Source organism: Clupea harengus, unplaced genomic scaffold (assembly GCF_900700415.2).
Source record: "Clupea harengus unplaced genomic scaffold, Ch_v2.0.2, whole genome shotgun sequence".
NCBI classification, from domain to species: domain Eukaryota; kingdom Metazoa; phylum Chordata; class Actinopteri; order Clupeiformes; family Clupeidae; genus Clupea; species Clupea harengus.
In genome coordinates this window covers 37,630-52,027 of record NW_024879783.1, presented here as the reverse complement: position 1 = coordinate 52,027, position 14,398 = coordinate 37,630, and the positions used below count along the sequence as shown (strand labels likewise).

The 14,398-nt window shown below is 43.0% G+C and overlaps 2 protein-coding genes across 6 annotated transcripts; one reads left to right on the top strand and one right to left on the bottom strand.

Annotated features, from left to right (window-relative positions):
- Positions 1-149: 149 nt before the first annotated feature.
- thtpa (thiamine triphosphatase) lies at positions 150-2,131 on the bottom strand. 2 transcript variants are annotated; one of them, XM_042705106.1, is made up of 4 exons: positions 1,993-2,131; positions 1,526-1,601; positions 815-1,318; positions 150-650 (listed from the first exon to the last, which is right to left on the bottom strand). In XM_042705106.1, the coding sequence occupies exons 2-4, from the start codon at positions 1,593-1,595 to the stop codon at positions 550-552; spliced, it is 675 nt and encodes a 224-aa protein (XP_042561040.1). In that variant the 5' UTR covers positions 1,596-1,601; positions 1,993-2,131; the 3' UTR covers positions 150-549. The 2 variants fall into 2 exon arrangements, with proteins under 2 accessions (XP_042561040.1, XP_042561039.1); XM_042705105.1 differs by having other exon boundaries at positions 1,908-2,047.
- Positions 2,132-2,710: 579 nt separating this feature from the next.
- Positions 2,711-13,429, top strand: zfhx2 (zinc finger homeobox 2). 4 transcript variants are annotated; one of them, XM_042705102.1, is made up of 5 exons: positions 2,711-2,956; positions 5,668-5,677; positions 6,135-6,195; positions 6,345-10,582; positions 10,780-13,429. In XM_042705102.1, the coding sequence occupies exons 4-5, from the start codon at positions 6,416-6,418 to the stop codon at positions 11,161-11,163; spliced, it is 4,551 nt and encodes a 1,516-aa protein (XP_042561036.1). In that variant the 5' UTR covers positions 2,711-2,956; positions 5,668-5,677; positions 6,135-6,195; positions 6,345-6,415; the 3' UTR covers positions 11,164-13,429. The 4 variants fall into 4 exon arrangements, with proteins under 4 accessions (XP_042561036.1, XP_042561034.1, XP_042561033.1 ...); XM_042705100.1 differs by having other exon boundaries at positions 5,668-5,826; XM_042705099.1 differs by lacking the exon at positions 2,711-2,956 and adding an exon at positions 3,011-3,810 and having other exon boundaries at positions 5,668-5,826.
- Positions 13,430-14,398: the final 969 nt, after the last annotated feature.

The following is a 14,398-nucleotide window of genomic DNA, read 5'->3' as shown; positions in this document are numbered from 1 at the left end:
TTACAAATACAAATACCCTTGTTTGTAAGACTTTGGAGAAGGCCATTAGCCTACTGTCATGAGACCTAGGCCGACAGCTAATTAATTTCCCTATTTATTTTTCCTGAAAAAAAAAACAGCCCATGTAATCTCAAATAATAAATTCAGAGTCAGAAATAGTTGCTTGATTTATTTAGCACAGCACAAATGACAATCATGTCACCTGTTCATTTAAACCAGTTAAGCTTCATCCATTTGATGTAGCCTAGGATGGCCAACATACATGGAAATTCTACACTGCTGCATGTAGTCAAGTGCTACTAATGTCCCCTTCTATTTTCTACAGTTACGGGGAGACGTGGTGAATTCCCAATCAATACTGTTACTATAGTCTACTGTAATGCGTTTCCAGCAATGTCTTGTCGACTTGCAAATAGTAGCTGTACCAGACAGTTCAACAGAGGTAGTTGTGAGTCAGGAATCAAACTCTTATTTATCTATGCTGTTTAACATCTTACAGAAACAGATTTCTCAGTCAGAACAGTAACAGTGTGATCCTTCCCAGTTCTTCTACAATATATGAGCAGCAAGTAGTTTAGTGTAATGGTCAGGGCTGTGTCTCTGGAGATAGACATCCATTTTCCCTTGAACTCTCTTGTCACCACAGAGTCCTGCAGAGACACACAATGGTTACAGACAACACGTTATGGGAGAGTGCACAAAAAGAAGCATGGTAAACATGGGGGACAAAACTGACATGGTAATGGTCTCATGATAAACACTGACACCACAAACATACTAAATTCCCCAGTATGACTCATGAGAGAATCCTCACCAAGCTTGTCAGCAGTCTTTTCGATTCTCCGTAGAGCAGCCTGGATGTCACCTCCATCTGGCACTAGTATCTCAATCTCTCCCACACAGTATCCAAAGTCAGCCTGGTCGAGATCAACGCCTACAGCCCCCTCCTCTCCCTCCTCCTCCAGCGAAAATGAGCATCTCTCTGTGGTGTACTTGGCAAAGCAACCCAAACTCATCTCCTTCAGCCAGTCATCCAATGTGTCACACTCAGCCACACCTCTATCTCTCTCTCTTTTTTCATCTGCCATAACCCTTGTCAGTTCAGCCTTTATTTCAGGTAAACTGGTTATCTCCCTATAGCGTGAACACAGTCCTTCTGCCTGACTGTCTTTCTGAATGGCTGCTGTCTTCTTGGGCACAGGGCATTTGAGTTCCCAGCAACCTTCCCTGCATCGCAACCAGAAATCTTTTAAGGTCAGGTCAAAGTCTGGGGAATCAAAATATTGGTCTTGAAATCGCCGTTGGCCAATGCACACAGCTGTAAGACAATAAAATAGGTTTAGGAGGGAGCGCTTGTCATGTCATGCTTCAGAAATGTATCTGATCACCATCTTGAATACTACTGATTGCAAAAGTAGGATATATTCAGGCTACTACACAAAGAAAAGTAGTTCATATTTAATATAAGAAAGGCTGTGATAGTGTTCGTGGTAAAGATACATTAAGTTCCATAACATTACCACACCTCCAATGTCCTTTAACTTTTTCTGAATGTCTGGATCACACACAAATTTTCGTTCCACTTCCACGTTCATAGTTACCTGGAGTGTAAGAATGTACGTTTACAGTTATCAGTTACATACAGTTATCGCGTGAAATGCATACATTAAAGTTACCGATACCGAAGGAGCTGTTTGAACGATCGTATAATATACTAGAATATCTGAAGCAAATTGTTCTACACAAGATGGACATTGCGGCCAAAAAAGATTTGCCTCGGGCTAGTTACAATGTATCCAATATCCATCCATCCAATGGTTGGTGCGGTGACAGCCACAACAATCTGTGAAGTTACACGTTCTCTATTTGTTTCATCAATCAAAGCCTAATTTCTGGGATTTACTTGCCTCTAAAACTGTCCGTTCTGAGTCAGGGTGACTGTGTTATAGCACACGAACGAAACTAGAATAACATTTGAATATAACCACAAACCTTTCCAAAAATTAGTAGTCAGTTTTACTCAGGCACAGCTCTGGACAGCTTAATATTTGTATTTTCAGCATACTATTTGCGCAGCAACTGCGCAGACTGCATAATTAAGGTATTTTTTTTCCTCAAGAACGTTAGCCCATTAATGGCCTGTATCTATGTGGGTATTTTGATACTTGGTTTACTGTTAAATATTCTGACGAAATCAGTACAATTTTGTATATATTTGTTTTACCCCACATGATGAACAGGTATACAACTTGTAGCTTTGATAGCATATGAGTTCCCCATTATATTTGACAGTTAATGCCCGACCTTGTTACCGTGTGCTCTTTCTAAGGGCGGATATAAATACTTCCTTGTTATAAAATTAATTAAAAGTCGTTCTGTCACGCGATTGGTGATATCAATGACCAGGAATGTATACAATTACAGGGAAGCGAAACTAATTAAGTTGCAATCGAGATTTAGTTGTCAAAGAGGAAAATATAAATATATTTTTATATCATAATCTCTATCTTCGAATTAAAACGTTATGGATTGGCCTCCTATTCCTCCTCCAGCCTTATGATAGCCTATGTGGTTGTATTAGAATAGGCTACCTTTTTAATATTCTGAATGGATCCTAATATAATCCATGATGAGTGAATAGAGTACACAAAACTATTCGTTTCATGTTGAGTAAACCCATTCACAATTGAGTAGGCATTAACTGGGTTATGTCACATAGGCTATTATTCGTATTCTTTTTTATACGCTTTAGATAAGGTTTGGTGGCTTAATTGACTGTTGACGAGTGGATTCTGCAGGGTGTCAGCAGCCAGCTTACGGGGGAGCTGTCGTGTGTTTACTAGAGGGAAGAGAACGAACGAGGGAGGGAGGGAGAGGGCAAGCAAGGGAGAGAGAGAGAAAACTTTTCAGTTTTAAAGAGCGAGAGGAAGCGTGCGCTGGAGTGGCGACCATGCAGGTAAACGCATTAGCTAATTGCACTAATCTTAATTAAACGATTTTGGTGCTGTTCTTGTCTTCTTGTTGTGATCGGAATTACGATGTGGACTTGATAGTTTCATCCCGACGATGGTTTTCGAAGTGAACTTAATTAGAATGTTCGTTTTAGTTCGAATTCTGATCTTAAATTCCAAACTTTTCTGCCTCCGTCTCCCTTTCTCTTCACCCCACCACCCCTTCACCAGTTTTGTGCACGTAGCGCATTTCAAGTAGCCTAGCTATTAATACTGTCGTTAATTGTTATGCGATGCTATGTAAAATGATAGTTAAGAGTGTCGTTATAAGATTACCACCGTTTGTTGGCATGGAGTTTGATGGTAAAAGACATTAATTAGGTCTGTTAAGTAACCCGGGAGGAGGGGTGGACGTGTTTTTTACACATCTGTAAAAGGCATCCAAATTCATTAATTAAATAGCTTAGTCGTTGTAGGCCTCAATTTCCGCTAGTATGTAGGCAGCGAACGGTGTAAAACTGGATACCCGTTCGGCAGCACGCAAGCTTTGGGATAAGGGACGTACTCAAGGCCGAGGTTTTGTGGTAGATTACTAAACCTATTTCAGGAACAATTTTATTGCACGGTACATTCGTATTGAAACGTTATCTGGGTGCAGTGTCTGGGAGGCAACTAGCACGGCTGCTGCAGTTTAGGTTGACAGCCGAATGTAGATTAAAACGTGATGTTAGCTATCCAATCTGTTCAGTGTTGTTAGCTCGCCAAGTGTAGCTAAGTTAAGTGCCACGAATGTTATTCGGGTCTTTTGTTTAATGGTATAACGTCAATGAACAACAAGCCATTTCGGATTGTCGTCGATGTGAGTTACAAATGAGCTGCTATTTCTCTAGACTACCTACTGAAGTACTTTGCCAGCTGTGTTTTACATCGCAAATGCTTTTTGTTTTGTGAACCACACATACAACTGTTAAAGACGTCGCTATTGAGGTTAGCAAGCTAGCCAGCTAATTGATCCGCCACCGGTGGGTTTTGCTAATTAGGCTGACGTTAATTAGCTGAATAATCAAGACTATTGGTAGGACACACGGTCGTTTTCTTTCGGATAATTATGAATGATGGTTTTCTACAATGATTATATGGCGTATACATAAACCGTATATGTTACCTTATTAACAAGCTAGAATTTAGACGATATTTGTAGCAGTCAAGCTAATTGACTTGCCGACGCAGCTAACGTTAGCAGATAAGTGGACAGTGTTGGTATTTGGTGTTGGAATGTTCGTGGACAGTTACACGATAAAAGTCAACATTCGCCTTTTATCATATTAGACATACTTTGTGTACAGTTTTTATTCTATCATGTCAATATAAATCGACAATTAAATGTTGATTATTATACGTGCCCCAAATTACAGTGCGGTCGACGACTTATTTATTTATTATTTTAAACCGTCAACACTGCATTGAGATTTCTCGTGGGGGGTTGCAACGTGCTGGCCATTTTTTTTCTTTCTTTGACAAGAAGCGCAAATGTATTTATGTATTCAAAGATCAGCATAATCTATTGTATGATCCCCCAACTCAAGTAAGCACACTTGTTTCAGCCTTCAAGGTCAATATTTAGGCCATATTTTTCCTCTATGCCACTCGTCATTGTGCAATTTAAGTTTGGTCTGAGAACTCATTAATTGAAGGAACCTTGCTCCAATGTATAATTTATGTTAATTAGTTTTAACTGCTGTATTTTAAACGGTAGGCACCTACAGTAACACAGAGGACCAATAATGACTTGTTGTGAACTAAATTGAATTTTTTTTTTTTTTTTTTTAAACATTTTGGTCAGATCATGGCTTTATAATGTGTTCTTATTACTGTAATTGCTGTAGCCTATATTGTACTCCACCCTTCTCTGTACATGATTTTTGGGATGTATTATAATCTTTTATAATAATCCTAAACTTGCCCACCATATTCAGTGGAAGGGAAAACAGTACAGCTCATAATACTGAACATAATTGATCATTTAGAATATTTTAGTAAGTATTACATTTTAATATTGTGCTGACATGTATGTACATTGTGCTGACATGAGTTTGAAGTGTCATTTATTGAATTTAATTAGATCTAAATGAAATGTTTGATCCATAGTTGTATAGATAAACAGTTATGATGATCATAACGAGATTAATGTCCATAACAAATACATGTCAACTTCTTCGGACGCCCACCTGCATCACCCTCCAATCCATAAGATCTAGAAATTGCCCAAAAATGTTGTGCTGTTTTTCCAAAAAACATTGTGTGTGTGGTGGTTGTGCCCCTCCAAAGCCCCTTGTAGAACATTATTCACAGGCAGTTGATATAGATGGTGGCAGCAATGCAACAGTAAGGATGGTGTTAAAAAGACGCAGAAGGCGACAACTTGAGGAAATAAGCATCTCGCTGTTGTTCTTGGTTTACCTTAATGTGTGCATGCTGTGGTTGTCGACACGAATAAATAGCATGCATTTTGTTTTTAGATAATAAGATTTTATGTATACACCCATAAATAATTAAAATTGAGGAAAATCCGTAAGAGTTGGCATGTATAATAACAGTACTATCATAATCTATTACTATCTTATAAGTTAGTAACATGTGTGTATGGGTATTACTAATGTCATTTCACTAACTGTATCGTTTTCTATTTTCTGTTTGTTCATCATATTAATTGCAGGAGGAGCCAGGTGAGACTGTGAGCAGTGGCAGTAACGGGGTGTCAATGTGGTTGTGTCCACTTTGTCAGCAAGGACAGCCCGACAGAGACGGACTCTCTCTGCATCTGACAGGCAAACACAGTGTACTTCCTGCCTGCCTGGACAAATTACTGGATATTGTGGGTCATATGATAATATATTTCACATGTTTGTCTAGTAATTATGTAACAAAAAGAGAGCGGCAGATTGCCTCACTGGCCATTGCTGTCAAACAAATTATGCATCTATATGTAGGCCTATGTGAAACAAGATGCTTTAAATAACCTTATTAGAGCACAGAATTGTTTTCTTTTTGCATTTCCAAGCTGTTAAATTGTGAACGCTTCAGCTTTAGTTGGTTCTTGTCAACAGACCTTTGGTCTACTGTGGAGTCTGTTTGTATTGTAAAGTAATTCACTGACGTGTCCTCTCTGCATCCTCTGATAAGGCTGTCCAGACACACTCCTCAAGTGAGGATGCTGAAGGCAGCGTTCAGAGAGAAACTGCAGGTGAGATTAACCCTTTCTCGGCCATGACACTTCAACAAGCTGCATATCTCTCTGATAATTACTGATGTTATATTCAGAAAATCAGCAATGATGAAACACAAAAAGATGTCTCTTTATTTCAAAATTTCTTTTGTTTTTGTTTTTAATAGATGCCTGTTCGGAGCCCACCCAGGACGAAGGGGATTCCAGAAAAACACAACAGATTGCTGACAGTGGCCAAATGAGGTCAGGGGACAAAGAGACTGCCACCCTGGAAAAGGAGACGGTTGACGAGGTGGAGGGGATGCAAGACCCGGAGGGCGATGTGGGTGTTTTGGAGTCGGATCAGGAGAGTGCTGCTCAGTCCTCAAAAGCCCCTGGAGGTTCTGTCAGTAATGACAAATCCACGGGTAAAAATGAAGCCGGAACAGAGAGCAAAAGCAACCGTCCGTTCAAGTGCAACGCATGTCTGGAGTCATTTGCCACCAAAACAGCACTAAGTGTACATTACAACTCGGCCACCCACATCCAGAGGATGAGAACTGGGTCTTCGAAGCAGGCTGGGGAAAACGATGCTTCAGGGCAATATCCCCCCCGCCCTTACGTCTCCAACAAGCCCTACCAGTGTGCTGTGTGTCGAGTCTCATACAATCACGCCATCACACTTGAGAGTCATTTGAAATCTGTGTTGCACCAAACTCGAAGCAGAAATGCAAGCACTTCAGCCAACAAGACTCCTAGCAGTTCAAGCAACAGCAGCAGCATGGTTCCCAGTTTGGTTGTTACAACCACAGGCAATGCTGCACAGTTAGTAAACACTACCACCAGCAATTGCATCACCCAACCCAGCCTGACTGCGTCTGCAGCCACAACCAAAGATGGAGAGCAAATTCAGCCAGCCCCTTCGCTTCTCACCGCTCCCGTGGCCTCTGCTCAGGCAGTCTCTGCCTTCCTCACTCTCCTGACCTCTAGTCCCAATTCTATCCCACATTCCATCCTCCCATCTCTGTTTGCCACTGGAGCGGGCACCACACCCGGCACTGCAGGTCCCCAGCTCATCCCCCAGGCACAGGTGCTCATGCCACTGATACTGAATGGGCTGCAGACCCAGAACCAGAGTTCAAACCCCGACTCGCCCAGTCAGCTCATGCCCCAGTCTCTCCCTTTGCTGGGTCTCACGGCTGCACAGCAAGCTCTTCTTGCCCAAAGACTCGGTGGCTTACAAAGTCAGTGGTCATCAGTTGGACTTCAGGGCACAGCACAGCCTGATACAGAGGATTCGGAAAAGGGGGCAGAAAAAACAAGTGGCTTGCAAAGACCCTGTGAGGAGACGAAGAGCGAGCCAAAACCAGAGCTGTTGCCAATAAAGCTTGACATTAAATCTGTGGTGAAGTCGGGGGGGCTGAAGAAAGAGATTAAAGAGGAGGAGCAGGGTAAAATGTTTGCCCGTGAACAGAGTTGCGCCTTAAAAACCGAGGAAAACAGGGTTGAGGATGACATAGAGCACATGGACAAAGGGCAGGAGGACGATACTGATGAAGAGAGCACAATGGAGCGGGAGAGTGCAGAGTCTGATACAAAGAAGTTGCCTTGCACAAATGTAACAAATTCTCTTGCAGCTCCCGGACAATCTCTCCTTGGTGATGGCACATCGTCTGACCCTGACCAGGCCCAGTGTTTTACTCCTAAACACAGACAGACTGTAAACAGCACTGAGCTCAAGACACGCCCTGCTAAAGCAAGCCCCTTAAATGCCTCCCTTGCCTTAGGCCGATCTGGCCTTGGTGGCTCTAGGCCTCGGCCTCCCTTTTCTCCAGGAGCCCCTGTGCTTTCAGAGTTCCAGTATCAAGTTTTGTTGGCCTTTCTGGAATCTAGAAGTGAAGCTGACGCTGCAAGCCCCCCACGAGAGGACTGCGAAGCACTCGGTAGGGAGGTGGGGCTTACAGAGGAGGAGGTACGCAAATGGTTAGAAGATGCCCATCAAGCCAAAGAGAGACAGAAAGCTGGAGAACATGGGAGAGTGGACGAGAAAGATGAAGACCAGGACGATGATGATGAGGAAAGCGCACTTACCATTGATGAGAGTCCAGTCAGGACTGCTGTCCATGCCATTGACTTGTCCAGTGGGGGAGATAGACGAAGGGAGAAGGAGCGGGAAAGCCAAGGTGACCCCTGTTTGACCTCTGACTCTGAGAACGAAGAGGTGTACACCTCTGTCATCGTGACTGATGAGGAAAGCCAGAGTAGCTCCATGAGAGAAGAGCCAAGCAGTCCCGCTAAAGAAGTACCACAGAGAGAACAGGCTGGGGAGAAGACCTCATGTGGGGGTAAGGTACTCAGATCCACTACAGTTTTCCTCTCCGATGCAGAAGAGGACGAGGACGAGGAAGAGGGTGGGGCCCACATGGGGAAGAGAAAAAAGAGGAAAAGAGAGCCTGACGGAGAGGACGTTGAAGCCAAGAGGGATCGACCGGATCCCGACCTGGATCTGGAGTTGGAAGCTCAGGCTGACCCTCCCACTCCCCTCTCGGTTGCCATTGATCAGAGAGGTCTCCCCAGTGGTATTCTTCATTCGCTGCCTCTCTCACTCTCTCTCGCTCCATTCTCCACTCAGTTCATCAGTCCCTATGTGCTTTCTCTTCCCTCGTCTGTGGTGGGGGTCGGAGTGGCAGAGGGCGACGGTGGAAAAGTAGCCGCCTTTCCAAACGCTCAGACCATCGCTCATTGCTCGGCCACGTTCTCAGATCCTCTCAATCCACCCGGCTTGTCCTCCCACTCACATCATACTCACTATATGTCCAATGGTGGGGACTGTGAGACTGCATTGGACCTCAGCATGGGAAAGAACCATGGCTCCACAAAGGCTTCCACGTCTGTCAGTGTGGCTGATATGACCGCGGCACAAAAAGGACGCTTGTTAGACGGGCTTGGGCTTAGACCGGCAGCTGTTGGGGTTCCAAGTGAAGGCGGTCTTATCGTTCTCCAAGTGAAGCCCGACTCGGCTATTGCTATTCCAGCTTCCAACAATAGCAACTTCATCAACCACAATAACTTGGCGAAGACCAACGCCGTGCTTATGAGGGCAGCCGAGAGAGATCACACATCCACAACAGACAGAGAGAAAGAGAAGGAGAGGGAGAAGGAGCAGAGGAGGCCCAAGGCGAGGCGGTTCAAAGACATGAGAAGATCTAGAACCATCATCCAGGCGGAGCAGCTTGATGTCCTCTATGGCTGCTACTTCAAAGACCCGAACCCAGGAAAACATGAGTTTGAGCAAATCTCAGAGTGGGTACATCTTCCAAAGAAAGTGGTACAGATCTGGTTTCAGAACATGCGAGCAAGGGAACGAAAAGGGGAGGTCCGGTTCATAAGCGACGGCACTCTGGCAGCCGTGGGCAAGCCACTCATTAAGTTCACATGGCCCTTAACGCAACCCATCTTCTCGAGCAGCCCCAAGAATAGCACCCACTCCATCTCATCTACTGGAGCCACAACTGTAAATATTCACCCTAAACCAACACCAGGAAAAGAGGAGAAGGTGGCGATGAGCCTGGGGACTAGCAGACAGAAAGAAGCTGCATCTGCTTCAGCTGTTGCTAGCAGTGGAGGATCTGTAGTGGTGCCCAAGCCCAAACCTGACCCACCCACCACCACGCCTGTTACAATGGTCAAAATTGCCCCTAAAGCCAATCATCCAATAATCCAAGTGTCAGCCATGGATACCACCCCTACTTCATTCTCTCCATCTCCGAAACCCAACCCTGAAGAGGAACACGACAATCCAGAGCAAGATGAGGAGACTGACCAGGACAGTCCTGGACCAGGAGCCACTAACCGCATGGTATCCAAATCCTCTACATCACCTGCCAGCACCGGGCCTGAGAAAGCTACAGGAGAGTCCCAGCAACACAATGGGATCAATTATTGGTCCCCCAAAAGCCCCTTCAAAATCAACACTCTCTCACGCGAGCAGCTGGGACTCGCTTCACTTTGTACTCGCAATCTTACCCCCACCACGGCACGGAACCCCACTCCCACCCCATCACCGCGGAACCCTACCGCCACCACTCCACCACGAAACCCCCCCTCTACAACAGCTCGGATTCCCACATCTACCACAGCAGTTGTCACTACCACTTCCACTTCCACACCTACACCCACCGTTGCAAAATCCAGCCAAAGGGATGTTGGATTTCTGACACACTCCACGCCAAGGCGACCACGTACGCACCTTACTTGTCTCCAGCTGTCTATTCTACAGTCATGCTACGAGACGTGTGCTCATCCCAATGCACTCGAATGCGAGGCAGTCGGAACTGAGCTGGGACTCCCCCTCAAAGTTGTGCAAATCTGGTTCCAAAATACGCGAGCTAAGGAAAAAAGATGGAGGCTTCAGCAGGAAAAGCTGGTGAGGCAGACTCTTTACTTTTACACGCATAATGTATGCTAGTTCAATTTTCATATGTAGTGAGATCTGATGTATCTGTGTAGCTGTGAAAAATATATATGGTTTATATTGGTTAACTGAAAAAAATAACCGTATTGTTAATTATAATGTCTGAAAATCAACTGTGTTCTCTTTTATATATATCTTACTCTTTCCAGTCTCCTAGTTCAGACCCCTCTAAGAAGGTCGAGATCAGCGCTGCAAGCTACCTGCAATATAACGCTCTAAGAGCCAACCGTCCCATCCTCCCCAAACCAGTTCAACTGACAGTCGTGGAGCCCTCACAACCGCCAGGCGTGGGCCAGCCGGCAGGCCGCGAGACCCTACGGGGCCGATGCGAGGCCTGCAACGCGTCGTTCGAGTCCAGAGCAGCAGCACGTGCACACGTTTTCTCCCCTCGCCATCTTGCCACACTTAGAACCACTAACTTTGGCCAACCAGCAGCGCTTCTCAACAATGGTTCTGGCACCGGGGCCGGTTCTAACTCGAGTGTCACAGCTGTGTCTTCTACCCCATCGCCAGCCAGCAGCACCACCAGCTAAGGCCTAGACCTAGTCTAGCAAACAGACATTGGACCTTGAGCTTTTAATAGACTTGAGATGGGTGCTGTCTTTCAAGCAAACCTTTGTGTCTCCAATACTGAAGGGGCCCCCCTTTTGCTCACCATCCTTTTTCTCTCTTTCTGGTCATCAGTTGGGTGTGAACTCAAGATGATTTTAATCCAACAGGGCTCATTCAGTTACATTTTTTCACACGGCTTTACCTAAAGTAATTAAATGACTGCATCGTCTTGGCCATAGTTCATGATTTCGTGGTAGTGGTCGTTACCCACCTTGTCTAGAAACGTCTTGACTCCTACTTATTTTGCAGTTGTAACGTGTGTTCATGGACCATGTATTTAGGCAGGTGTGCCTCTTAATGAGACGTGTTCTCATTTCAAAGAATTGAAAAATGGACTTGGTACTACCATTTTTTGAGATGGCATCCTCAAAACGATTATTTCAGCTTTTACTTTTGTTAAAGTATGCCTCCAAATGTCCCTGTATGTTTTCCTGCCAATGTCTACAGTCTCCATTCAAGTGGTTTTCCTGTAAGTAGGTGGTGTGGTTAAATAGGGATATATCCCAATCAAATGATCAGAAACCTGTAATGAGGTATGTGTCGGACAGATGATCAAATTTTAGTGGTGGGGAGGGGAAGGGAGAGGTTTGGAAGGGACGGAGGTCAAAGGGGTTGGCTGATATGCAGGTTCATTCGTAATTTCAGGAGAACTTAGGAAGGCTGGGCTAGAAAATCTGGAAGTGCTGTTACAATGACTTCCATCAGGAAGCAGACATTTTGAAACAGTCAAAATGACAATCTGAGGAAGAGAGAATAGATATTGAATAATGAAATCAGATACTTTTCATATAGCACTTTGGTTGTGTTTAAGTGTGAGAGACTACGCTTTTTAAAATGAAACCGCTGCGCAAATACATGTGGCATAACAAATATTTTACTGTAATCAGATAATGTACCTATCTGCTTCGTGGTCCTCCTAATGACTCAAATCACAAGTAATAAACAGGAGTGAACTTTTAAGATCAGCAAAAAAGAAGACTATATAACTGTCATCCAGTTTCATATTTTTATTTGCTCTTAAGATAAGGAAAACATTTTTTAATGAAGTTAATATACTGAAATTGAGTTAATGTACAATAATGTATCCCAAATGAGATCACTCTCAGAAATCAAGCTGTTAAGGACAAGAAAGTACAGGGTCTGTCATTTGAATAGGTATATATTATTTTTTCATTCACTGTCTTGATGCATTGTATGTTCTTGCTTTTTTTCTGTTTTCTGCATAATCATGCAGTGGTTCTGGAAAACCAGCGAGAAGAGGGTGTGGTGTTAATCACAAGGTCTCCCTTTACTGTTATGGACTTTCACAAATCAGTATATTATTATTCGAATGGATGGAGCAAAAAGGAAGTGCCGTTTGAAGGACATTAAATACTAAAGATGTTTTTTCCTTTTTAAGTTGTATATTATTGTTATTATTAATAATGCTATTAATAGTTTAACAAAATGCAAAGCTAAAAATTAAAACTTTTTTAAAAGAATTCTATTAACAAAAAAAAGATATTCCAAAGTTATTCTTCCTTTGCTGTCTGTCATTAAAAAAACCAAAAAGCAATCTTGAGGTTGACAGAGAGCGGGAGAGACACTCTTAATGCAAACTGTACAGGATCTCCCAAAACCTTGACACTTTGAGCTAGTCCAAGATTTTACGCATGAGCTACAGATGACGAATGCATTTCAGCCAACACAACACGGGGCACTTGATTGTGTATTCAAAGACTACATGCTTTTAATATACTCTTGTTAATTGCTAATACTTTTGTAACACGCTGTGTTGAGCTGTAGCTCATGCACACAATAAATGGACTGGGTTGCAGTGCTACGCTACAGAAATGGGAACACACAGTGTTGCACTGTTCAAAGTAGATAGGTGGTCTGTTTCTTTTTTATTCTAATCATTTTTCATTGTCACTTGATTATCACTTGTTAACTGTACTACTATTGTTGCCATTTATTCATCACTGTTTTGATTACTATTGATTCATGACGGTTTTAATTGCATCTCTTAACTTCAGTGAGATGGCATACGTATGAATATTGAACAATAATGGTGGCAGTGTTGTTTAAAATATTAGATTTTTTGATTAAGCTTGTTTTCTTTTCTTTCCTCACTTGTACCTTCATTTTGTGTTGGATTCCCATTCTGTTTTCTTATACAGAAGTGAAATAAAAAACAATTGAACTTTTGTTTGGTATCTGTTGAAAGGTTGACAGTAATGCTGTTTTTTTTATTCTAGGATTTTCAATAATGTTATGTAATCACATTTCATCTTCCTCTCACAGAGAATCACCCTCTCACACAGTGTCCTATAAATTTGCACAAATACTCAGGTTTACATGAAATATAAAAATAAAATGTCCTAATATTAATTTACAGTCATAATGTTCACATACATTTAATTTATTTGTGTGGTCATTAAGTCATAAATAGTTGTCATAAATAAATGTTTGATCACTTTGTTGAAGGTAGTTATAACCGTTTTGTCTATGTGTATTGTGTACATGTGCTCATGAGTAACATGTGCTTTGACTGGTCATCAGAACTGTTGCAGATGTTGATCTAGAATGCTGACTTAGCATCTTGTGATAGAGGAGGGAATAGCATGGGATGTTTTAGCCATTTACTAATCTGAACCAAAATGACACTGAGGCTTCTGTGCCATCAAACTGAAGTGCGTTTCTTTTGATCAGTCTGTCGCCCTTTACTTCCTATAACCATTGAGCACTATATCTAATGAGTACGTTGTACTCCATAGTTCCACAGTGGTATGATACTGCATAAACCACAGGGCTGATTGCGGTTGATTATTTTCGCCACATGCTTGTGCATGTTCTTGTCTAAAAATGATCTGTCAGCTGATGTCCTCATGTGCTAGCTCTGCACTTCAACCAAAGTAATGCACTATCATGATCCCAGGGTCCTGCTGTTTCTGACATCATCCCTTGTCTGCTGACGTCTGCCCATCTGTCTGTCTGGCACAGTCTATGCTGGCGTCGCCTCGGACACCTGATACAGTTGCATCAGCATAGTAACATATCAGTGACCTGCACCATTTCAGTTGCAGGGGTTGGTTGGGGTTGGTTGCTATGTTGGAGGAGTATATCACATTACTGACACGTGTGTTACTTGGGGTAAATGTAAGGAGATGTTTATAA

What these genes read in the sequence shown, in the direction of transcription:
- thtpa (XM_042705106.1), bottom strand. Translation starts at nt 1,595, where the DNA reads ATGAACGTGGAAGTGGAACGAAAATTTGTGTGTGATCCAGACATTCAG. An exon ending in AAAGTTAAAGGACATTGGAG is followed by an intron (nt 1,319 to 1,525) that starts GTGTGGTAATGT and finishes ATTGTCTTACAG; the next exon opens with CTGTGTGCATTGGCCAACGG. An exon ending in AAAGACTGCTGACAAGCTTG is followed by an intron (nt 651 to 814) that starts GTGAGGATTCTC and finishes GTGTCTCTGCAG; the next exon opens with GACTCTGTGGTGACAAGAGA.
- zfhx2 (XM_042705099.1), top strand. Translation starts at nt 3,778, where the DNA reads ATGAACAACAAGCCATTTCGGATTGTCGTCGAT. An exon ending in CGTTCAGAGAGAAACTGCAG is followed by an intron (nt 6,196 to 6,344) that starts GTGAGATTAACC and finishes TGTTTTTAATAG; the next exon opens with ATGCCTGTTCGGAGCCCACC. An exon ending in GGCTTCAGCAGGAAAAGCTG is followed by an intron (nt 10,583 to 10,779) that starts GTGAGGCAGACT and finishes TACTCTTTCCAG; the next exon opens with TCTCCTAGTTCAGACCCCTC.